The sequence below is a fragment of the Sinohyriopsis cumingii genome, chromosome 15 (genome assembly GCF_028554795.1).
Source record: "Sinohyriopsis cumingii isolate HCF-2022 chromosome 15, ASM2855479v2, whole genome shotgun sequence".
NCBI classification, from domain to species: domain Eukaryota; kingdom Metazoa; phylum Mollusca; class Bivalvia; order Unionida; family Unionidae; genus Sinohyriopsis; species Sinohyriopsis cumingii.
This window is the reverse complement of record NC_142975.1, coordinates 93565931-93592863: the sequence shown is the minus strand read 5'-3', so window position 1 is coordinate 93592863 and position 26933 is coordinate 93565931. Positions and strand designations below refer to the sequence as shown.

The following is a 26933-nucleotide window of genomic DNA, read 5'->3' as shown; positions in this document are numbered from 1 at the left end:
TTACCCTCTTTAAAAAAAAGTCATTATTATTATTATTATTATTATTATTATTATTATTATATGAATGTTACGAAACATTGCGGTTATTTGTGTTTATAATAGTAACTTCCATATTTTTAAAAAGCAAAGAACAGCAATTTTAACCACACATCCTTCCTAAAAACAAATTGTTGGTTAAAGTTGAATGATGTCATCAGGAATGCACGGTTTATAATGCAGTTTCTAAATTTGTTTTACTAAAGACTGGAATTAACAACAACCTAAAATATAAACATTAGAAACAGCATTGCGTCAGACTTTTTGTTCGACAGGCATGCGCACATAGGTGCAAGCAATGTCATGGCCTGACCTGAAATGTTGATTATACATTACCATTTCGTGTATAAGTCAGTGTTGATACGGTACGCAGCACACGATTTGTACCTTCGAGTTAATGCACTTGTTCAGTTCGATGTAATGGTGAAAGTCATTAGAGATATATGTTGTGAATTTAAGACTGTGAAGATATTTACAGCTTAAATAATATAAACCACACCTGTTTAATTCATTGTGTAACTCGGGTCTTTTCGATTTATTGTCTTGGTTCTAAGATAACATTGGATTATCAGTGCAATGTCTTCACTTCTCTTTGGACTTGACATATTTTCCACATCACTTGGATTCCTTGTTGTTAGTTTGCTCGCAATCTTATTCTTTAGAAATCGCTATCATGGCAAAATGCCCCCAGGGCCCGCCTGGATACCTCTGGTGGGTAATATGATGGAGCTGACTGCTGACCCCGATTTAAGAATATGTCTAAGAAAGTTACAAAAGAGATATGGTGACATCTACAAATTGTACCTGGGACCCATTCCAACGATTGTCGTCTGTGGTTATGACGCCATAAGAGAGCTCTTCATCAAACGTGGAGAAGAATTTTCGGACAGACCAGCTGCCACACTTCCGATGATAATTCTTAATGGCGGAAAAGGTCTCTCTCTCTCTCTCTCCCTCTCGATAGATAGATAGATAGATATATAGATACGCTAACACGTCCCTCTCTCGATAGATAGATAGATACGCTAACACGTCTCTCTCTCTCTCTCTCTCTCTCTCTCTCTCTCTCTCTCTCTCTCTATATATATATATATATATATATATATATAGATTTGTGTGTATATGTATGTATGTGTGTGTGTGCGACAGAGAGAGACAGATAAACAGACAGAGAGGGAGAGAGAATATTTGCTTGCAACGACTGTTGTTGTTGTTGTTGTTGTTGCTGCTGCTGTAGGGTTTAACGCCAGTATTAATAGTGGAGGAAGAACCCGGGAAAACCCCGGAAAGAACCACCGACCCACATGAAGCTACTGGCAAGCTTTCGCACATACACACATTGGCTGAATCCGAGACTCGAACCCACGCAGAAAGAGGTGAGATGGCAGTGATCCGTAACGGAGAGCGCTTTAGACCACTCGGCCACTAATGGCCCCTGTAACGACTGAATAACTGATATATTTCATCAAGTGGGTGAAAACTCCATATTTCATGAGTGCAAGGAAAGTTTATTCTTTATAACATATTGAAATGGCATTTTCTTAGGGATCACGCGTTATCTCCGCGGTTTACCGTTTATTTTTTTGCTGCGTCTTGTGATTATTCACAGAAAATCTAAGTAAAACTGCACATTAAGAACAAACAATTCGAGCTTTGTTTGATTTGAACTGTATATAAATCATTTGGTGCCACAGAAAATATTAATAAATAACTCTCATTCCCAATTCAAAGTAAAATAGCACTTTAAGAAAAAATAATAATTCGTGCCTTATTGGAGTTGGACTGGATTTGTCTGTATCGGGAAACGGGCATTTGCACCACTTGGCTAAGTCTGCATCTAAGAATAACTTCGATTTTCACGATAGTCTTGTGATCAGCGCGGTAATGAAATTATTTCTCTCCAGTGAAATATTATAAATATTTTGATTGGAATATCAGGTAATTCACGTATTAGTTCAATATATATTTGTAATGCAATGTACTTAATCTTATATACCTCGATTTATTTCGTATTATTCCGGAATGATTGTGTAGATAGATGAGAATTATTACTAGGTTGCCATGACAGTGTGTCTGATACGCACGAGTGCATGTAGCACAGACTGGTGTTGCTTCCTTGTGTTTTGATGCATACGTAGACGTAATGGAATATGGACTGGTGCGTGGAGGCCGGTAGGTGGGTGTCGTTTACACGCGGACCTGGATTCAAATATTCGTATTGTACGAATCGATAGGTATCTAATCTGTACGATAATAGAATTGGTGTTAAATATTGATTATGCCTATAATAAAAGTCACATGGGTCATGTATGCATATTTACTCAGTTCAAATTAAATATAAATTTTTCTTTTAAAATTTAACAATAATTTTCTGTAAACAAAATATATTCGATCCAGATTATTGAATGTTCTGTACATGAACTTTCACCAAGAATCTTCCAGACAAAAGTTATCTATCGCAATTGACCTTTACAACGGTAGCAATAAACTAAAATTGGGTCAACAAAAGAGCGCGTCGAGTGGTATCGTCACAATCGAGGGTATTACGAATTTGTTTATCAATATGCGTGATATCAGTAGTTAGTGGGGGCGATATTGGGACGAGACGACTTGCCATTAAAATATCCCCCCCCCCGCCCGGGCTATATAGGGACAAGATTTATATAGACAATGTGACTTACGATTAAAATATACCCTGAGGCGATATACGGACAGGATGTATAGGGACAATGGGAATTGAACATGGGGAATTTTAACATGGTTCGAACTATAGAGGAACAAAAGCAAGTATTTGGCATTTGAAGGGACAAAGGGAAAAACGAACAGGTGGGTGACGTCACAGTAATGGCTTTTGGCAGCAATGTGGCAAGTGGCTGACCTGAATACGTGGCGTCTTTGGTAAACACATGTAGAATACTAAATAAAAATAGAAAAAAATAGGCAGGAAATCAAATCTTTACGAGGCATATCAGTGGCCTAGAAAAGAACCTATAGTTTTCTTCTTTTAATTCCTTATATTACTCCACCAGCTTATTATTTTCTGCCCTACACTCTTTGCCTTCCTCTTCTGATTCTTTTCCTCTTTCTGCTTTTTATTTTCATCCTCCTCTTTCTTCCTCTTTCCATTTTCCTCTACCTTTTCTATTTTTCATTCCACTCCCTCGTTAGTTTTATGTTCTCTTCATCGTCCTTTTTTTATGTTTTCCTCCTTTATTATTTCTCTTCACATTTCCTTTGCCTTCCCTATATTATTTATCTCCAATTCGAGACGGTGGTGAGTATAGCCATAACAATCCTCCAATCTCACCAATATTTCCTCCACCATCCCAATATAACAAATCATTTATTGCAGCTTTATAATTTTGTCCAAATGATTGCTACCCATTTTGTTGAGTATTCAATGTTGATTGGAGGGAATTACGAACGCTTAATTTTATTTATGTCTAGCACAGACGTGAACTAAAACATCACTTAAACTCACTTCGCATAGTATCTACTATCCACGCAACCGTACGGGAATCCATACAAACACAAAATCTAATATCCACACAGGAGAAGAAGACGAAAAAACAATTTCAAATATACTATCCACACACGGTAAGAAGAAAAACTAGTATTAGCTATCCACAAACCCTAAAACCTACTATCCACACACGGGGAAAAAAAAAGAAAGAAAAAAATCACACAAATACTATCCACACACATGAAGAAGACAAATTATATACTATCCACAAACCCCAAAATATGCTATCCACACAAGGAAAGATGGTAAAAACCACATTATCTACTTTCCATACAAACGTACGCGAACGCATACAAAACAAACACACACACACAAACACCCACACCCACATAATCACACCAGGAAAAGAGTGACTGTTTATAGTCACACTTCTCCACATGCACACAAATTGACATCTTTAATAGTCTCTTTTCTAGAGTATTTGTGTATCCCTGATACAGGTTGTTAATATGAACTCCAGATGCACATGATTAATTGTTGCACCTATCAGGCCGGACATCACAGACACATCGACGGCTCTAATCGTTATTCCAGTTGATTTGAATAGTCGGAAGCGCAGAAAGGGGATGAGTAGCCTGATCGTCCAGTTGTCACTTTGTAAAATAGTGAAGACTTTCCTCCTTCTTCAATGCCACACCCGTGGACGATGAGGTTGCGGTGATGGTAGTGGCCGCGGTGCTGGTACTGGTTTTAGTGGTTGTTGTGGCTGCTGTGGAAGTTGTGGATGTGGCTGTAGCTGACATAGTATTGGTTGTGTAGGCGTCCTCACTTCAGGCTTGACCTCACACCGTGAGGAATGATTAATTTTTCATTCTTTTTTTTTTCTCTCCTCTTCCTCCCTCTTCGAGTCTTGCACTTTCCTGGATTGCCTCCATGACCAGCAAAACCAGGAGGCGCCTGGCATATTCCAGGTACATTTGGTGTTCATGCAATTTTTTAATTATGTTATTCATTCTTTGTAGTTCACGAAACAACGACGTGTAGCCAGAATGACGAATGCTTTCTCTTTATATCTGTGAAGCGCGGACGTGAAGGAAACATCCCCTGTTAGAAAAACTTACAAGACCCATATTATCACAAAAACATGGAATGCACGGACCATTAAGAATCACTCACTCACTTTTGTAATTCCAAACACTAACTACAAACAAATTATATTTTTTCATTAAACAAGGAAATGAAATGCTTATATACACACTTTTAAAAAAGAGAAGAAAATATTGAAGTGCTTATAGACACACGTTTATTTATTTAACTTACTAACATACAATTGGTAATTGAACTAGTATATTTTCTAGAGTATTGGGATAACTTTGAAAAAGGCAGTTTGTTGTCAAGGTGAAGTTATGGCAATTTTGTGTCGTCTAAGATTGCTTCCACGTCCGGCAACAGCCTTTCCCACAGGATAGGGCCTGCTTCTTCGGAAAGAGAAGGCTAACTCTTTCGCGTCTATAAATCCTCTGTCTGGATCATGTTGTTGCTGCTGTTGATCTATCTGTTCTCTTTGCTTCTGAAGTCTGTATTTATACGTCCATTCTTCACTCTCTTTCTTGGGGCCCCGAGTGGCCGTGTGGTCTAAAGTGCTCACCGTTCTGTATCACTGCCATCATACCTCTGTATGCGTGGGTTAGAGTTCGGTTTTGCTTGAAGAGCTAGGTCCGGCAATTAACATGTTACAGGGATGGCAAAGATACAAGGCCTTCTAACTGACACAATCTATGTGTTCGTCGATGCCTTTGTAAGTGGAGGAAGAGGATTTAGAAACAGTAGAATCTGCCATACTACTGCTAATGTCACTTGTGACACGAAGACAAACAAGAGTTTATATACTTTTTTCAGCATGGGAAATGTCAATGACCGTCCGGTCTTGAAAGGAATTGTTGTCCTTCGTGTCAGGTTCTCTTTTCTTCTGACACTATCACTAACGCAGGTATAAAAGTTAATTTTTCCACTGGACACTTTAATTACACCTTTTCCTTTGAATGTATAACACAAATCTAGTCCAATTAAGCCTCATCTGTTGTCCAAGCCTCGAAACCCGAACGTTTCCAGTCACGTACTTTTCAGTAAGAGTTTCACTGTAAGTCGTAAACTATACACAGATCTTGGTAAGCGTCCTGGGTGACTAAAATTTATCAACGAAACATTTCTTCAAACAGAGATCGTGAAATTTGTAAATGAAAGCGAAACAAATTAACAGAACGATTTTCTCGTAGACATTTGAAGGAAACACCATCATTTTATTTGTTTTGTACAATAGAGAACGTACCGAGCCCACAAAGAATCGTGTGGTAAATGAAATCCCAAAAAGCAAGTTACAAAGACACACACCACTCGTTGACCCCAATTCAACGGACACGTTTCTCGTAGTAAGTGCTGGTAATCGTCCACAGTTTGAATACACTCATTGATTTCCTTCCACAGAATATGTTGTATCACCACTGACAAAGGTCGTGGCATGGTAGGCCATTTGTATACATCTTTTTGTCGGAGGTATTAAGTGTACTTTCTACACAGAGATGATTGTACTCCAGGGTCTAATCTAAACGGTTTAGTCACTAACTTCCACATTAAGTTTATATCGTGTAAAAGGTTTTGGTAATCCTCTAACTCATATTATCTCATTCGATCAGTATATCTACCTTGTAGAATAAAGAATGAATCACAACAAACCAATATTTCTCGCCCACGTCCAGTTTAACAATGTCTGACTACTGGAACACTTTGATAAGAATCAGTCATCGTAGATCATTCACGTACCAGTGGTGTGAACTTCAGTAACGTAACGGATGCAATTGTTCAATGTGTTTCATTTGCATAATGACCAGCGTTCGTTAAATTAGTTATATCAACTCCGCAGTCAAACCACGAATGTTTCTTGTTAAGTATCCATCCACAGATTACTGAGATTGTCCCACTAAAAGTAGATATTGACAATCCGGAGACCATCGAACATGCTCCAGGTAAGTCGAATATTTCTGCCCCCGCTCGTGAAATGACACACCACTACAGTAGCACTTGACTTAATCCTCTTCGCCCAATTAGAAAATTGGGCTCTGGCTATTTTGCCGGAGGTAGGTCCTCTCAGAGAGTTAGGCCACTTTCCTTGGAACATTTGTAAAAGACTTTGAAAGTTGAGATATTCAGGCAATCGCATATGGAACTAATGCTCGTATTTCACGGGCTCATTTAAATGATGGTAGGGTGAAATTCGCAAGAGCTTTCTCAATTTTGGATGACATCTGTAGGATGGTAGGCGCATGATTTCACTTGGAGGATGACATCCAATTGGAAAACCAGTACAATGTTATGTAACGAGTGGCATCTCTTTTGCATCCATCAGGTATGAGACGCACTTTCCATGGTAGATATAGTGGTAGTAGAAGTCATAGCAAAGTTCCCATGCTGTCCTGCTGAAGTAGTCGTAACAAAGTTCCCATGATGTTCTTCTGAAGTGGTAATAGCAAAGTTCCCATTAGGTGGAAAGGAATCGCTGATGTTACAGCGTTTGGCATTGCACTCATCGCAAGGCACAGCATCGCACTCAACTTGAGATTCACCAAACTTGAATGATGTCTGTTTAAAAGTATTCATTTTTCTCTCTTGGCGTTTGTATTCACAATGAACTATATGTCTTCAACGTGTTCCTCTTTATATGCTGACCAATATCGCCGTGTCCGTATGGTAAGGTGAAGTAGTTGGGATGCCGCACTAGCTTCTTGTACACGATTCGATACATTCTTTTCCAAACGTCGACAGACGATTTGGTGCGTTGGTAAACGTACAATATTGGGCGGTTCGTTGGTGTTCACTTTAATGTTTTCATCCTGTCCAGACTGCAACGCTTCTTTCAGCGCGTCAAAGTTCACCACACGACTGGTGCCATAATTGAGAGTTAATCCTTTCACATAACACTCTGTGTGCACTTTACATGTTGGTTCCCGGTCATTGTAACCGTACTTTTTAGGACCGCTACATGCAAAAGTTAGAATCTTGTCGTCGGGTGCTAGTCTGTTTAGGAACCTAAACGCTCTCCTTCGATGTCAGGGTGACGTTAACCCATGCGATCGATGTAGATGCAACTGTCCGTGTCACAATACAGGACGCGATCTCCTAAGTTATAAAGCTTTGTACAATATTAAGCGAGTATGGGCTGTCACTTAAGTCGCACTAATGACATATCCAAAATGGTCGGCTTCTACAAAATCCAGTTCTTTTTCGTTATTGTATAAGATCAAGTCCTCGCGAAGGACATCCATGTGTTTAATGTATATGGTTTTGTCGTGAATCATGTGGAAGTAGCGGGATTGTTCTGTCAAATACTCCGTCTTTACTCGTTGTGCCTGTTTTCCCCACAAGCAATTTAACATCACGCTCGCCTTCTTTAGTTTTTCTCGACGTGGTCCAAAGTGATGCCTTCCTGTTCCCAGTATTTCTCTCTAATTTGCTTTTTGCTTCGGGCGAGTGTTGACAGTATAAAAAAACGGCATCCACGTAGTCTGCGAAAATACTTTTCTGAGTCTCTTCGCCCCTTGTGGTACTGTTCTGTTTCTGGGAAAGCAGTAAATTTTGTACACATTTGGTTTCCCAAATCCAGATCTTTGAACAATTCCATGCTGACCCACGTTCTTCCTGTGTGTGCTGTTAAGGTTGATCTTTGTTGCTAGCTTCGTCACATGTAAGGCACACTGGAAACATCAATTTTCTTTTGGAATAGTGAGGTAAAATGGTATGGTAGGAGTCAGTGTTCGCAAGACTTTGTACTTGATCAATCCTTCGTATTGTCGAATGTTGTCAAGATTAATGTGTCTCGACCGCAATTGTGGGTGCCCTGCGGAAAAGTGACAATATTTGCTCTCGTAAGGATACAGTGAACACACGTCCAAGTATACGATTGTTTATCCTTTCTTCCAATTGGCTTGGTACAGCAAACATGCAGCATGTGTCCGTCCTCCGTGCAAACTGTCCTCGGGTTCAGTGGATCCACCAACCTGTAATTTTCCGATGCGTTTAAACTCGGGATAATTTTTAAAACTGTGATCGTACTCGTGTTCCCACATTTCCACCACTTGGTGTCCTTGCTGTTCTAGCTTCATGCGCAGCGGAAAAGTGGCCTTGTACAAGTCTTTCATGATACGTTGTAAAAACTGTTTTTTAGTGTCACGTTGAAAGTAGCAAAAAGGACATATGTGAAATAAGCATCCGTTAAACTTATACAAATCCTTGGGGTTTTCCTTGTCCCAGCCATCCTCCGAATACCTACCGATGCTTTTTTGCCTGCTAAGGTGCGGGCATGTTATATCCATTTGTCTTCCTTCCTTGTCGCACAAGTAATGTTGCCATCATAGGGCTCTGACCGAGTATTGACTTTTGACAAAGTTCGTCTTTTGAGGCATTATGACAGATAGGATGTTTTCGGGCATGAATCGTTGGCAGTACACGAAGGAAAATGCTTTGGCAATATTGCTGGCTTCTTTTAAAGGATGAATTCATCCCTGTTCAGGGAACAGTTATCGAACTTTTCCACAGCAATGGCTATTAATGTCTACGTCGGAACAACACTACCTTCACATTTCTTCCTGAAAACAGAATGGGTCCAAGGCGTGAATTTAGTACCAAGCGTAGACAACTTCTCTTTTTTCGGTGTGCAAGTTATCGGGGTCATAGTTGTGATCCTCAGGTGAATGGAGTAGAATAATGCGTTGTTTGGCTTCGGTTTTGAAAAAGTGCGGAAATAGCATTTGGCCATTTCTGACATTCCAAACGTTTTTTGGCTCCGTTGAAGGTCACTTTAGGACGTTCGGTACTTTGTTCCTTATAGTATCTCAAAAGAAATTGTCCATCATATCCCGAGAAATTGTGAGCCATTACCGTGACATGGCTATGGCTATCTTCATAATGTTTGATGTCTTCTCGGCTTCACATCTTGTCGATGGGGTCTAAGATCAAACCGTGCGAAATCGGCTAGCGTGTTAGGTTCCCGAAATATTTTTCACGTCTTCCATGAATCTTGCACAGTGAAGGAAATGACTAGAGAAAGGCTCTTGTATGCACCTTTCGCCTACGTTGGATTGGCCACTCAAAAATTAGAAATCTGAATGCCGGTCTCTTGCATGCACTCGAAATCGAAAATCGATGAAATTCCCTTATCCTCATCTTGTTTGCAATGTGTTTTTTTTTCATGTAACACTATTGGTACGAACGCCTTGCCCACAGGTAGGGCACAGTATCAAACATTGACAAGCACACTTCTTCTGTGAACCTTGTGTCTTTAGATATTGTTTGTAACAGGTAGGGCTGATACAAGTGCGCTGACAAGCAGTGCTAGGCACTCGTTAATTTCCTTCGTCTAGACAGGAATGAGAGGCCAAACATCCTGAACTTTTCGATCCGCAATGCTTGTCTTGGTCTCGATTGGTATAGCCATGGTAACATTTTTCACAATAATATATGTATCACAGGAATGCGGTGATACGGGTTTTGGCATCGAAACGTTCATCGTGAAATGGTTGCCTCGAAACAACAGAGTTCCTAACACTTCTTGATGGTGCAGCTTCAAAGTTTAGAGTGGAGCCAAGGCGTCTTGCAATTTTTGCCTTCAGGAAAGCCACCGGGTGTGTCTTTGGATTGTCCCGGTAGCTGTAACATGACTTCTGCTTGTCTTTGTTGTTTGACTCGGTTCGATCTTGAATGTTCTTCCATATCTTTTCTATTCTGTCGTGTCGTTCTGTTCAGCGTACGTTCGTCCAACCACGATGGCACATGTTAAACACATCCGATCTTCAATGGCGTTATTTTGAGCGAGACTACGCTTGATGCTGAGAAGATGGTGCACCAATAACACTTTTTTTATTGTCCGGTTTCTTTGGAAAGAGACACGTGGTTCATGAATAGTGTCACTTTTCCATCGGTGATTGTTGTACGTGTTGAATCTGTTCCATGACTTTGGAAGGTGTTAATTCTGCTGGGTTGCTAAACTGGATCCTAACGGGGGATTTCAAACTGTTGTCCTCTATGGTTTCACGATGCCGTTTCAGTGTGGTTAACAAAGAATCCAACACCTCGGTGATAACCTCTTCTCCTTTCTGAAGCAGCATGTAGGACTTGAAATATTTGAACTGCACCGCGTACGTGTAGGCCGAAGTTTTACATTTTATAGACGAGCATTTGTCCGTCTATAGAATGTGTTTAAATGCTTTATTAGTGGCGCTGGTGGACTTTGTTTGGGTGTAGACTCTCTGGGTTTGGATTCGGGCTCACTCATGGCATCTTTGATATCCCTGGCTTGAACTTGAGCCAAGACTTCCGCTACTGCGCGAGGTGATAAATCAAGTTTTTGTCTTTTACTTTCTTCTCCGTTATCCACGTAATAATGCGATCGTTTCATTTTGACTACAAAAAGTAAAATGACTAAATTTTAAATGTTATGAATCCCAATATCAATCTCAGACTAGTGCCTTCCATATATAAATGATCCGTGTCTTCCCTCCCAGTATTCATTTCACTCTCAAACCTACCAGACCAATGGAAGAGCCAACACAGAACTTTGCTAGGTGTCATACGAAAGTTTTCGTCAGACAAGCCGACGGTTTCCTCCTCCTCCTTTCGTGATACAAATGAAGATACTTACTATATTTGTAAAAGGAGAGAGCATTGGCCTACATAATGTAATGACCGTTAAAAGAGCGATACAGGTGTCAAAAGAGACAAACGTCAAGACACATGTTATCATTGTCAAGGATAAGTACATTTGTCTTCAGACAGCCAAGCGAGAAGAAAAGTTGGATTTTGAACAGGAAAAGGAAGGCATCCTCCAAAAAGGAAGAACCATGACAAGTCCAGAAAGACAAAAACAAAAAAATGAGAAGAATAGAAGACGAGACGAAAGTGAGAAGGAAGAGGACGAAGAACCTATGAAAGAGAAAACATTCAAACAGGAGAAAGGGAACAAAGATAGAAGAGGTCTATGCACTTTTTAAAGTGTTGTGTTCTGAATTGGATTGTAAAATTTGTACCAGAATATACCGGACAGGAAACGCTATTGTCTGTTTGTTTTGCTTTTTAGACTAAGGAACTACACCCACGCGTTCACACACGTTCATCGTGGGCGAACATGGGATTTTGAGTTCTGGCTGATTTTGGCAAAGTTAATGCCATGTAATTTTGAGAGACGTGAGTGGCCTTGAAAAGGACCGTTAAGTGTTTAAAACAAAAACTTAGGAACGGGATGTAATTTGACTGCATTATACGTTTGCCAAGGCCAAGCCCTATTTCAGGACATGCACCTGTCGATGATTTGATATAAATCACTAGGTTGGGTCTCTGATGCGTAGTAACATGTTTGAGCTGTTTGGCTAGTGTGGGATTTTTAATATTGGGTCATATTAAAAATGTGTGATACATTTGTTTCAGACTCCTTAACTCAGCAAAAATGTCTAAGAGTAGCGTCACCGTTAGAGTTTCACTGTTCTCTTTTTATTTTAGGCTTATGTTTCTTCACTGATGATTCTTCTTCCCGTCGTTACTTTTTTGCAGCTTCGTCTTCTCGATATTGATGTTGACGAAGGCAAGCTTGTTCTGCTTATTTCTGCTACTGTACAATTTTTCAAACTCTTCAGTCTGTCTCTGTTTAACATCATTGACGTGTGGTAAGGAAGGAGAATGTTGCGAAAGTGCTAATATCGGAACAAATTCTTACGAAGAAGAGAGAATATCAACTAAATGCCAATTAAAATCGATCTCTTCTGGAAGTATGTCTGTGTTGACTTTTGTAGCCACTACTATACCATCGCTTCTTGTCTCTACGGCTGGTGCACCCCACTTTATCGTCTTTTTAATTACATGTATCGTCATGTTTGACAACTCTGTCGCATTGATTTACTGCGCACATATGCTAGCGTATCTATATAGAGAACGTGACGTCAAAGTCCTCTTAGGATTGAAATACAAACTTCGCACTGTAACTCTATTTTGCAATGCGTGTTAGGATTGGTTAAAGAACTAAATCTGTTGCGATCCGCTCTTCCACTATTAATAATCGCAGTTCACTTCATTTCCCTTCACCTGTTCTCGTCACAACATGTGGACTAATGCTGAACATCTATCCTCGTATCGTCGATGCTGTTCCGCACCGACTTACCCATGTGTGTGAACTCATCATGGATAATCGATGTGTGTGAACTCATCATGGATAATCGTCCGGATCACCGATGCAAGCATTTGGAAAAGAACAATGTATGTATAGAGATCTACGGTCCAGAAGTCAGAAGAAGTTTGATGAAGAGATAAAGACCTATGCAATGCCCTCTTTGTTAATGGAATGATGCAAACATAAAAACCAAAGGCACTTTTCAGGGCCATTTTATTCCTCAATAAATGAAAATTTGGTCCCTCTATTGTCCCATCCATGTTAAAATTCCCAATGTTCAATTCATATTGTCCCTATATATCTTGTCCCTACATCGCCCCTGGGTATCGTTTGATGGTAAGTCCTATTGTCTACATAACTATCGTCCCTATATCGCCCAGTGGGGTATTTTAATTATATATCATTGTCCCTATATGCCCCCATTAACTACTGACATCACAGCGCGCGATTTTCAATCTGAATTGTACTAGATCACACCTTCTGGTTAATTTCCTCCAAATATGTCTACGTAATTTAACATTATGTTTCCCGTATGCACATATCGAGGCATCTAAATAGTGACCTTCCAAATGAATAAGGATGAAAACCAGTCCAAATGAAATGAATACCTGCAACTTAAATGTGTGGTCTCAAATTCTAAAATGTTATTGTTATTATTGTTATTGTGAGGTTTAACGCAATTTTTCAGCACACGATAGGCTATACATGGCGGCTAGTATTAATGGTGGAGGAAGAAACCAGTAAGACCCGGAAAGAACCACCGACCCACGAGAAGCTTCTGGCAAGCTTTCTCACATACCCACATTGGCTGAATCCGAGACTCGAACCGGCGCAGACAGAGGTGAGATGGCAATGATCCGTAACGGAAAGCGCTTTAGACCACTCGGCCACTCGGAGCCCCTTATTCTAAAAAACCCCCGTTACTGAAATAATTGGTGTTGAATGCCTACATGAACCTTGCGACTTGTACTATAGTATTATCCAGCACCTACCTGTAGAATCCAGGGATTGCATTTTTCGCCCTATTTGGTGTATATTTCTCTCTCTCTCTCTCTCTCTCTCTCTCTCTCTCTCTCTCTCTCTCTCTCTCTCTCTCTCTCTCTCTCTCTCTCGTTATATATAATGCATCTTTATATAACTGCATCTTTATATATATACTGCAAACTTCAAATAATCTAGATCCCGAACTGCAGTCCCAAAACGAACCGGTCTTAGGATATATATTGTTTCTTGATCTTGCACTTCTAACAAAGTGAACAGATCCATCTCCGTTGGCGCAATATTTTACCGCAGGTTTGGGTCTGAGCAGTGTAGGGTTAGGCCCGATCTATAAGCGAGTATATGCAGTAAATTTGAATGTAGAAATACAATTTTAAGTAAATAAAGGCGAGAATACTCTCTTACGTTCTTAGGAAACAATGAAATACCAACAAAATATGACGCTTGTGTACTTCGTGTGGAACAAAATATTTCATATTAAGTTGACCAGAATATGTGCATGTTCTGGCTTTTTCATTTGCTTCTTTGTTCGTTTAAACAGTTTCTTCATATCTGATGACTTCTTATGAATATCCTATTGATAGCTTTTAAGTCTTGATAATATGAGTTATTTGGGGTAATTGTGGTAATTCTTCAATATATTGAGATTAATACCCAGCTTTTATAAAATTAACAAAATATTCAGTTATCTTTCAGTTAATGTAAGCAGTAAAATAGCATGTTTCTATATTTTAAATCGACGGGAGGAAACCAGAGGAGACGGAATATTTCGCTTTGTTAGATATGGTTGTCGTCTGTTCAAACACATATAATTTGTTTATCAAAGAAAAGCTCAAACAGTAGTTATTGCATTATTAGTTTTACAGGTGTCACATCAGTTTCTGGAGACGTATGGAAAAACCAAAAGAAATTCATTCTGGCGACACTTAAACATTTTGGATTTGGAAAGTCCAAGCTTGAAGAGAAAATTCAAACGGAAGTGAAGCTCTTTCACTCTGAAATAGAAGGATGCAATCAAGAGCCGTTCCAAATGATGGCCCCTATTCAGACAAGTGTCGGAAATGTGATTTCGCATCTCGTTTTCGGTGGTCATTTCAGTCACGACGGTCCTAGGTTTAAAAAACTTATGGATGGCATCGATTCATTTCTACGTTACGTCTCAGTTGGATCTCCGGTTATGTTCATGCCTGTATTAAGATTCGTCCCAGGAGATATTTTTGGAATCAAAAACATAAGTCGAAAAATGCAAGCTGTCAAGGATTTTGTGAATGAACAAATTGAGGAACACATGAATAAATTCGATGAAGGAAATATCGATGATTTTATCGATGCGTTTATATCAGAAATGAAGAAACAGAGCGACGGAGAGAAGACTATTTTTACAAGTAAGGAAATATTTAATAGTTAATCGAAAAAACGTTAAGGTCAATATTAAAAAAGGAAAAAACACACAGAATAAACTAATTCCTTTGTCCTATACGAGCATGTGCACTTCTTAATAGGAACAATACCCTTTATGCACCAGAATAGTTTTATTGCCAGAACATCGTCCTTCATAAGTAGGTCTTCTTTATTAGGAGGTGGTATCCTTTACTAGTTGTTGTTCATGTTAGGAGAAACATTTCCCTTTCGGAGATGAAGTTATAATTGAAAGATTAATTACATATGTGTATGCATGAAGAAGAACAATCCAATGTCAAATCCATTAATGATACCTGTTATATCTTTCATGCAAGTGCATGGGCGCCCGAAGGATTTTTTGCGGGGAGGGTGGGTCACTCAGCCAGAGCCGGGAGAGTTGTTTGCATAGTTAGTGTAGTGAGCAGTCTGAGACTAAAGCCAATGTTCACTAAGCTTTTGTGCAGAATCTTGTGATATATTTTCAGCTTTATTTTCATTATTAAACCTGGATGAATTTTTTCTAATTATATATATATATATATATATATATATATATATATATATATATATATATATATATATATATATATATATATATATACTATGATTTATAGGGGGTCACTTGACCCCTTGGCGTATGCTGCGGTAGCCCATGTACATGTCAAATGTTTGTAAATGTCATAAAATATGTTCTTAGCTCTCTGATAAAAAAGATAAGGTACGAATCCAAAATGTTCAAAAATGTTTCCGTTGGATATATTTCTCAATTGTCTCAACGTGCTTTTATATCATCAACTCCAATTTCTCTCATTTCCAAAATAGTACAATATTTCTGCAGTAAATATGTAGTCACCCTCTGTTCTGCCGATGTTGAGTATGCTTATGTTCTCGTAATCTGGGTATCCATTTTTTCCACGCCATTAATCAATTTCTCTATCAGTGAATTACTCACATCCTCTGTATATTGACTCGATCCCAAACTCGCACACTCGACCATGAGCGTAGATATTTTTTGTATAATACATCTTTAAAATTTCATATTCTTAAGACCTTTGTGGACAAAATACTTTATATCTAGCTCCACGTTATTTAACTGCCAGAATATGCATCATGTTTGGAACTATTGCACTATATATTACACTTGTGCTGCATTCTTCTTCCAAACTATGTCAATACAATGTTAAATTCATACTCGGAAAAAGTTTTTGTACTTTTTGATTTAAACAACAAATGAACATGATTAATTGTTTCCCAAACCCTGTTCTTTTGTCACTACTTTTTCCAAACTAATGAATAAATAAAAAGCAGTTCTCACTTCAGTGTAAGCAACAGGAAGGGCGGACAAGCTCTAATTGGTTCACTGTCCGTTTCGCAAAATAAGATTTCCGGAAAAATTGCAAAAATGTTTCGCGATTGTCTCATATCGGGTATGAGACAACCCTGCCAACGGGCCAAATGACTTAGCGATCGCGTCGGGTGTCAGCGTTATATCGTTGCCGCTATTAATTAAATAATTATTATATCAGTAATTGCTAAACTTGATGTCGCATATACCACTAAATTAGCTCGAGAGAGTGATAGAGACAATACAACTTTTTTTATTGTTGTACGAGATAGTGTCAGACAAACATTAGAAGCAAGACAAGAATCTCAAGTTGAATTTGCGACGGGTGCAGTGCGATTATTTAAGCCTATTACATCGGTCACTGAAAGAGTTGCCAAAGCTACAGAAGTTTTCTTCCACAATCCAAAGAAACCGATGAGCAAACTGAAAAAAATATCTGCAAGATCTGAACAAATAAAGAAGATTTTACAAGCACTTCCAACGTAGTTGGCTGCCGCACAACCTCAACGTCAAAAAAACACCTGAAGGTGACCCTGGTGAAGAACCAAGAAAGGGATTAAAGGGGACTGGTTTTTGGAGAAATTTGCTGAAAACAGTATACATTTAATAAGAGGAACTCGACCAATGCAACATGGTGCGTTTGCTGCTAAAGGTTATCATTTAAGAACAAGTTTTTTTAAAACCCGGATATGTTAAATATGTAAATCGTGATACATGGATTAATTGGGTATTTAAAATAAATGAAAATGTTAGTGAAAAAAAAAATATTTTATATCACATATTTACCAGGAGTAAACAAATATGATAAAATGATGCAAGAACAGAAACGATAAACATTAGATAAATCAATGTTATATGACGGTATTGGTGGGCGAATTGAAGTTATTGATGCCCCAGTGGAACATATGTAGACTATTAGACCGACTGCGTTAATTATAAAACTGTCACTCTGACTCCCAGTCAGGTGAAAACATTACAATAAAAAAAAACGCGACCGCATGCGGGACAAAAATACATTGAAGCAAGAGATCAAATTGCTAGTGGTGGTCCAAATACCCTATCGTTGACTAAAACTCAACTGAACCATTTTAAAAAAGCGCAAAAAGCAAAAACCGGAGTTCAGCTTGATTTCGCTCCAAGTGCCATCAAAGACATGAATAAAACCCGTGGTATATTTCCACTTCTCGAAGCAATACCAGCATAAATTGCTGCTGCGGCCCCAGCTGTTGAAAACGCAGCCGCGTTAGGTGCTGTTGGAACCGCTGCCGGAATGGCATTAAAGAAAACAACCGGGAAGGGATATAAAGAAGGACCGGGACTAAGACTTCCAGGAACTCCGCCCTCATGGTACCCAAAACGTTTTTAACACAGTTTTTCACCGGTCTAATTTTGATTTACTCAATGCTGCTAAGTATCATAAAATAAAAAAGTCAGAGGTGTTTTTATACGAGATCAGTTACAGAGCTAACCGAATACCAAAGAAGCAGGAATTATTAATCTTGATTACAGCGATGGACCAGGAACTCATTGGGTAGCTTACGCAATTGATCCACGTGGAATTATTTATTTCGATTCGTATGGGTTAGCACTGCCAGTTGAATTTCTAAAATATATCTGTAGATTACAAAATACTCCGTTTGAAATTCCAGTTTTGGTACTCAACGCTACCAACACAAACATTAACCGATTCACCAATATGCGGCTGTAAGGTAATTAATAAACTTTACGCGTTATCAAAATCAACCAAACAACCCCACAAAGTTGTGCACGAGTATACCTCAGCAACATTTAACATTTTAAACAACCCTTAATAATAATATGATTGATATTTACGGAAGATCTCTCAGCAAGAGCAAAGGTTAAAAAAAAACGCGATGATATTGATTTATCAAAATGAGGGACTAAAGATGAAATATCTGATCTCGTGAACTTGTGCGGGGTCGACCTAGATGAGATTGTTGTTTTTCAGGATAAATACGGCGTTTTGAAAACGAGTAACATTAAGTGGAATGATATAGTTCGACGAGTACACGGTGAGGTTACGGATAACTTCCTGTGTTTACTGACGTCGGTAGAATCAGAGATTCAAGTATATCGTTTACAACCACTATAGATGAAACTGCACGAAGCGCTGCTAATCGCTTAAACTATACCGGTGACCCAATGACAGGTGAATTCAATACGAGCGGAAGTAAAATAGTATCCGTAACAGAGCCAACATCCGACGAAGATGCCGCGACCAAAAAATGTGTAGACGTTAACTATAGCACCGTTGGTGGTAAATTATCCACGTTCGGGTCCGAGTATGACGGTCACGTCAATATGTTTACAAATCTCCGCAGAAACTTTGGAAACATTAATGAAACCGCAGATGAATTCTTTGGTACTCCGCTCACCGCTGATCTGAAACTCTCTGTTATAACAAACAAACATTGGATACGACTGAGAAAACACACGACGATATCGTAACTGAATTCCTGATATTTTTAGCAAAATTAGTCTGATTAAAATCCAGCTTGGAGTAACTCAGGGGCTTATTACTAACATAGTATACACAGGGTCATATGGATTAGCAGCATGGTCAAAACAAAATAATACTATCAAACACACCCCAACAGTTATTGGTGTGTATAGATTGTCTTTGTTCATTGCTGCAAAATTTGAGATTTTCACAACATATCCATGGCGTCATTCATCTGATAAGTTTTCCGGGGTTGTGTATATACTAGAAGTAGCTGATAAGAAATTAACCGCAACATCTTACTGATGGTGTCTAGAATTTGTTGCTGAAACATGCCAAGTGGTTCCTGAGTAAAATAATAATGTCAACCACAACATTAGATGCACACCAATATACATATATACAATCAAGTACGCAAATGGCAATCGGAGTTAAAAACCATCATCGACCAGTATACGCTGAAAGTAAAAAAAATACAAGCGACGTGTATTCGCGCTGGATCTTATAGTTTATTCGGTATATACGGTAGGTGAGTTCACCGGGGTTGTATTATCAGCGCTAACGCCAGTAACAACTGCAATCGTGGTAACAATATGCGTTCTATCATCGACTGCCATTGCTGGTGTTTTTAATATTATCGCGAAAAGATATCCACGTGCACGAACGCAAAACTCAACGACGCGGTTGTACAATTAAACACGGCAACAACAGCATATTCTAAATTATAGTCACTGATACCATCAAGCATCAAAGACGAAAAATATCAGATTCCGAATTCGCGTTAATTGTTAAGATATGCGATGAAGTAAACCTCAATTTGAAAGAAGAAAAAATAAATAATAACATAACTATCTCCGTCAAGAACAACAATATCGATAAGCTTGACCAAGCCTGAATACTTTCGAAACTTGGTCGTCGGGATAAACTCCAACGACCAGGATAAGTCATCGATTAGAACAGTATGAAATAGTTCCACAGACATTACCGATGCCGTCGAAACCTAAAACGTCTGATTTTACCAAGGACAAAAAATCTTACCACGATGTTAACCCATTTTACAAACAACGATTACTTGATATAAAAAATTATTTTATGACGTTTATATAAACAATCCGATGAATCTTATCTTGTTATCACTAGTCCAAGTGAAATTATTGGTTTCTTTGCAGGAATTAATCAAGAACAAAAAAAATAACTACAACGACTACGGCAGTGCTATCAAGAATATATTTTTGATTGCAGCGAACTCATTACGCAAATTGAAATATTAAATCAGCTCGTATCCAATATGGAATATATTAACCAGCGAGCGATTCAAAGAATGATTAATGCTAAAATTATAGACCACAGACAACGATATTTAAACGCGTATTCGATAACAGAAGCTGAACTTCCAAATTTTATACTTCCCGGGTATAACGCAGTCGAGTTAACAGAATCCGTCGACTATACAATTGATGAGTTCTTTCACAAAATACTTACGCAACACCATTTGAAAGAATAAAAAATAAAAACTGATAGAACGACTTCAACAGATAGCGGCAAATACAACTCCGGCAAAAGCAACATTGATAACAGTATGCTGAACCAAGCCTGAATTCAGTATTAATTTTTCAACTGCTATTCCGGTAAGCGAAATCGCCCTAGCACAGTTGCGCGTATACCATAGCTGGCAAATATATCAGATCAACGTCGTTTGGCAGATTACCTTCCAATAATTCGTTGATGTTTGCTAATAAAAATAAACCAAATGATACTCCCGCCTGGAACTTTGTTGGAATAACAACCAGATGCTATCAAATCGAAGAAATTAATGAGGAATTAGCGCGCAGATTAAAACGAATCGCAGGAAAGGAATCAAATATAGCTATAACAGCTGATGAACCAACGCTATCATCTGCAATCGAGATATACTCCCCCGACTACGTCGTGGATGTATATTAGTCAACGATCAGAACAGTGTTAGGATGACCTGAAATTCCACCTGAAGTCCCAGCGCATCCACCTGAACCAAAAAAGTATCATTATACAACGGATAAACAATCATGCTCAAAACATATGGATCGTGGTGATAGTCCCTATCGATTATTTGTTTATGTGCTATCACTTGTCATAGCGGGTAAAAATCATACTGTTACCTTCCATCAATGAGTTGGTTTGAATATATCAACCTCGAATATAAAAATATCTGATGAAGAAATCAACTTTGTTATTTCAGATTCTACTGAGGTTTACAAAAACTTTACTAATGGATTTACGTCAGTATATTACAGAATACCTCGCCGATACAAGATCAAATAACAAGGATAATATCATTGAACTGTTTGAATCGTTTAATCAAATTATTGCCGATATCGAATACTTTAATCAAAGTTGCTTACAAGCGGTAATTAACTCAGAAGATAAACTAAAGCAACAATTTCGTAAGATATACAAGGTAACAAAACCTGATCTACCGACATTTAAATTTCCCGGCTATGAAGTAATCGACTGATTTGTTAATTCTAAATGGTAATAAGGTAGTAAAATTCGTGTAAATTGATTGATTTGTTAATTCTGAAGAGTATTTAGGTAGTAAAAATCGTGTAAATCCAACAAATCTCAGTGGAAAACAAAAAATATAATATTTTAGTGAAATCTGTCAGAAATTTATTTTTTACTGAAAACCTAACATATTACTTTCATTTTCATTTCCACGAATAAGTCTAACTTTCGTTTTCATTAGACATACTTTTTCTTAGTTGCCTTACACGAGAATTAATTATCTTCTTTGCTTCATATTCACGAGATAATTAAAATCTAATTGTTTTAATGGCCCGTGAGAGAATAACGAACTCCTTTGCTCTTTCTTCTATTGTGATTGACACATAGCCGTCTGAATCTTCTTTATAAATCTGTACCGAGATGGTAGCGTGTATGCTCCTTCCTCCTGTCGCTGCTGTAGTGTTTAAAAATCAGAAATGATCGGTAAATTTACCCAAGGTGGAGCATATGATCACCGAAGACATTGCGCAAGATTGATTATGGATGATACTGAATATGATTTTATAATCCCTGATGCAACAGCGAGAAATATATATTGTAATCGGGAAGACGCTTACTTGTCCAACGGAAAAAAGTGTGGCACACTTGTTAGTTACATTGATGGATAATCACCGCAATACACACATCTAAGATCTCCAATGCTCGCTTATGTATGTATAAATGTATTATCGATGATAAATATATTTCATGACACCGCGGCCAGAGTTGCCACGGAAACATTTTATATCGATACAAAATATTCAGAATTACTGACTCGTTTTACAACCAATGATGTATCATACATTTCGTGAAGAATAAAAGAAGAAAATGTACGTGATTATTTAGAATCCGCGGATGTTACGATTACAGATATTAATCGCAGTGATCAGATATCAGAATTGTCGTCTGCGGCGCCCGTGTATGATCCAGTATCCAGACACAAGACGGTCTATCTAAACGGACCGGGAGGTTCTGGTCAGACAACTCGGGTGATCGGATTATATCGAAAGAATTGTGATGTCATGATTGTGCAAACACCAACATGCACACTCGCCATGGAGATGAAACAACGAGGAGTTTAATGTTGTACTTATCACAGCGTTTTTCGATACAGCGGTGGCACATGTAACACAAATAAAAATTATCAGCGTTACGTGTACCGTGGTGTTTTAGACCAAATGATACACGACGACATACTATCGATGTTGATATACAATGACAGACCGAGAAACGTAATCTTGTATTAAATGATGTTGTTTTAGTTCATGTCAGTGTTGCTGATGATGCGCTATAAGCAAAAAAATCTCCGTGGACGCTAGGATACGGGATGACAATTCACTCATCACAAGGATTAACTATTACTGATACAGTTGTTTGGATGCTTGAATCTTCGTATCGAATGGTCATACGTAATTTATCTTAATGTGTCCAGAGTTAGAAAAAATATCTCAGATGCGAAGAATTGTCTTGGACGAGTCAGAAACCATTAATGATGATATTAACAACTATATAATACGAAATAAATTAGCCGGTTATAAATAAAATGCCCCCCACCCCCCAAAAAAAATCCGATCTCGATCTTGACGCTAAATCTGTCAACGCGCTGAAACAACATCAGAATAATCATTGTGCACGTTGTAATTGTATAACGTTATGGCAGTACTCGAGTAATGATCCAAGACAATTTACCGTGGATATAAAAGATCACAGTCGCGGTCATACACGAGAAAATGTGATGCTGACCTGTCTTGAATGTAATCGACGTCCAGTTGCTACCACCCTTGGTGCTAGTTAAGTGATCGCGTGGTAATTGAGTGTCTTCGGAAATTACTTGTAATGGTTCACGTGTATTCCACGTTGATGAGCAGTTGAATCCATATGTAGATTGCGGATTTTACCACGTTGGAAACTTTGTGCGTCGTAACACTCCAACTAGGATCAGTTGCTCTTTGTTTACCAGCTTCAAGTTCACCAAGCTGATATAAATATCTTACAGTCACATTGCCAAGCACCGGTTGTTTTGAAAAATCACGTCGCTGCATTGATATACGCGCGCTTTTCATTGCATTAATTGGTTTCAACGCAGTTGCTCGAGTTATTTCATTATTTAGCGTAGCTATCAGTCTTGGTAATCTTGCAACCCATTCAATTGATCTCATGTTTTGAATGAATTCCTTTGCGTACTGATATCCAAATAACCGCTCAGTAAGTGTTCGATCAACATTTGCCTGATCACGACGAATAGCAGTATGTTCTCGTCTAATAGTGACGTTATATCTTTTTCATTAAAGATGATACTGCACCCTGAAATTCTTTGCCAGGATCAACTTGAAACAGCTGTGGCTATTGTAGACCACCTCGTTAATAAATTCGCTTAAACGCAAAAGCTGCTTAAGTTGCTGTCAACGGCTCTGCTTCTTTTTATCTACTTGCAACGTCAAGGACAGTCAACGCGTATGGGTACGTGCTACGACGTATATTATCATATAGTAAAAATAAAACATCAGCCTGATGAACTTCATTTGGAACACCAACATCAAAATGTGCAAAGTGAATTCGTTTAGGCCGTGGTCGATACATTTGCCATATTGTTTGTCGTGCTAACCATTTTCAGCAGTAATGCGTATAACATTTTCTACTTCGGCGAGTTTACTAATAGCTGCTCTGCCTTTCCAATGTCCTCTTGGGGAATAAATCGATTCCATTTATAATTAATTACCAGCACCTAGCGCTAATTTACTTTTCATTGCGGATCTTACTAACCAATTAGTCAATGATTATTTGAAAGATTTATTTGTAATGGAATTTAGCGCGTGAATTAATTGTATTCTGAGATATGCATCCGCTAAAGATCTTTACTTTTATCAGTAACATCATGAGCATGACACGCTTTATCAATAGCGTTTATCGGATATTCACCTGGTTTTGGTTGGTCATGGTTGTCAAGACTGATATCAAGTCGTGTTCCAGGGCCACATTAATTATATCCAAGGATATGTTTTTCTCCAGGGAATTTAGCCCACGGAGTCCCTGGTACCTTTGTTATTTTTTTATGCAATATCACCTCTTCGTTTTTTCAAAACAAATATTATTTAGCTTTGGCTTTGGTTTGTAAACTGACAGCGCGGGAATACATTTAAATTTCTTTGTACCACACCTGTAACCGCTGATCTGCTATTTGTTGTTGTAATAGTTGTTCGATCACTGGTTGGGGTACGTGCCCTGCATTTGACACATTATAGATCCATATTAATTTATATATTTCTATAACATGAATATAATTGATTTATCAGCGACAAGGAAATAGAACCAGTTAATCATCATGCTGCGTTACCAAATTATATCCCAATGATTATCATAAGTCCGTCTGCATCTGGTAAGACACAAATGTTCTTTAAGTTTGATAAAGTGGTGGTTGAAATGGGATAAGTTGTATTTGATTGTTCCGTCGGTAGATGACCAGCGGTGTTAGGATCTGGTGAAAGACTTTCATGAAAGTGTAAAATCGTTAAATGGCGATGGTGTTATCGAGTTTATTACTGATATTAGTGAAGCGCCGTTTGTAGATGTTATTGATGGATCCATTAACAATATAGTTGTGTATCACGATGTGAAGTTGGACAAACAGGCAAATCCTGCTTGGATATTTTCTCGAGGGAGACATAACAACACAGATGTAATTTATGAAACCCAGCGATATACTCAAATTCCAAAAGTGATTAGAGATAAATGTAACATTCTTTGTGTATTTAATGGAGTTGATACACACAGGTTACGAAATATTCACCAAACTCGGTATAGCGGCGATATGCACATAATTAAGTTTAGAAATTTCTTTAGTCAGGCTCAGTCAACTCCGTATGGATTTGTAACAATACAAATCAATGATCCTCGACCAAGGTATCGAATTGGTCTTGCTCAACAACTTTAATTAATAGCGGCATCGAGAGAACACTAATACCCGACGCGATCGCTGCGATCTTTTGCGATAGGCTGGGTAAGTCCGTTGACAGGATTGTTTCATACCCGATATGAGACAATCGCGAATGTTTTTGCGATTTTTCCAGAAAGCTTATTTTGCGAAACGGAGAATGAACCAGTTAGAGCTTGTCCGCCCTTCCTGCTGCTGTGTATAATATTAGACAAGTTATCGGATTCATTGTTATCCATAGTAATATTGTTCTCTCTAAGGAAACATTTGGTCCGTTTCAAACAGCTTCAGTTCTATTAATTGCAAGTCACATTCGACAAAGTCAGCAAACTGTGATACGGTAAATTAATATGTCGTCAATACTAGTGGCATGAAACAGTAATCACTTCTTACTAAGGTCTCACAGCATCAGATATATGTGCTTTAGCTCACCAAATATTTTAGCTCTTGCAATCACTTCTCATTGTTATTTTGAGATTGGCTCTGGCTTAATAAATGTTCATACGTATTCTGAGGCATTGTATAATAACAGTTCGGGACTGCTCGGTGCCTTGAAGCGTCGGCACGTTCACATTCTAAGTCAATAACAAACTCGGCCTACCCAAATCGACCCAGTCTAATTCATTTATATTCTGTATAATGATAATTTTGAAACTGTCCTTTTCATGTCGCTATGCTTGTTGTTAACTGAGTATAATGTGACACGTGTCTCATCTTCTTGTGATTGTAAAGACATGTTCACATGCGTGTATCTGATTACTGTCGCACGTACCATCCGTATTCTGTAAATTAAGTTGTCAACGTACTCTTTTCATTGACCCGAAATAAAGTGCAGTAAAAGTCCATAGGATGAACAGTTTTCGTCTCAACATTTTTCTGATGATATTTAAGGTGCTAAGCATTTAACAATCTGGACGGAATTAATTTCGTAAAGAAGTAAATATTTTTATTGTAGAACAACACGTATTATTTAATTTAATCTAAGTACATGCGTCTACGAGACAAAGTTAACGCACATTAATTCACTTCAAGAGTACACAGTTGACAAAACAATCGAAACATGCGATATTTTTACCTTTTTTTCAGTCATTAGTCGCAATGAATTCGTCACTGATATAACCATGAAAATGTTTAGCAACGTTTTATTTTTAACACTAAAATGCAAATTGTATTCAGCACCGGGTCCTTGAGGGACCGAGTGGTCGAAAGCGCTCTCCGTCACGGACCACTGCCGTCTCACCTCTGTCTGTGTGGGTTCGAGTCTCGGTGTGGGTTCGAGTCTCGGGCTCGGCCAATCTAGATATGTTAGAAAGCTTACCGGTAGCTTCTCGTGGATCGGTGGTTCTTCCCGGGGTTTTCCCGGGTTCTTAATCCACCATTAATACTGGCCATCATGTATAGCCTATCTTGTGCTGAAATATGGCGTTAAACCCTATAACAACAATAACTAGAATAGTTATTACCACATTGTTTTTTGGTCATTTCATTTGGGGGAAAGGGGGAGGAGGAGGACAGGGTGTATATCGATTTTTGCAAAGATGAAATTCCGATTCATTTTCTATCATG

At 38.4% G+C, this 26933-nt stretch overlaps 1 protein-coding gene across 1 annotated transcript in view; it reads left to right on the top strand.

Moving 5' to 3' along the window:
• Positions 1-398: 398 nt before the first annotated feature.
• Positions 399-26933, top strand: part of LOC149782329 (cytochrome P450 2C23-like) — a 37323-nt gene continuing 10788 nt past the window's right edge. Inside the window, exons 1-2 of the mRNA XM_089933711.1 lie at positions 399-970; positions 14573-15091. Coding sequence (XP_089789837.1) covers positions 613-970; positions 14573-15091 — 877 coding nt within the window. The 5' untranslated portion in view covers positions 399-612. The remainder of the gene's footprint in view (positions 971-14572; positions 15092-26933) is intronic.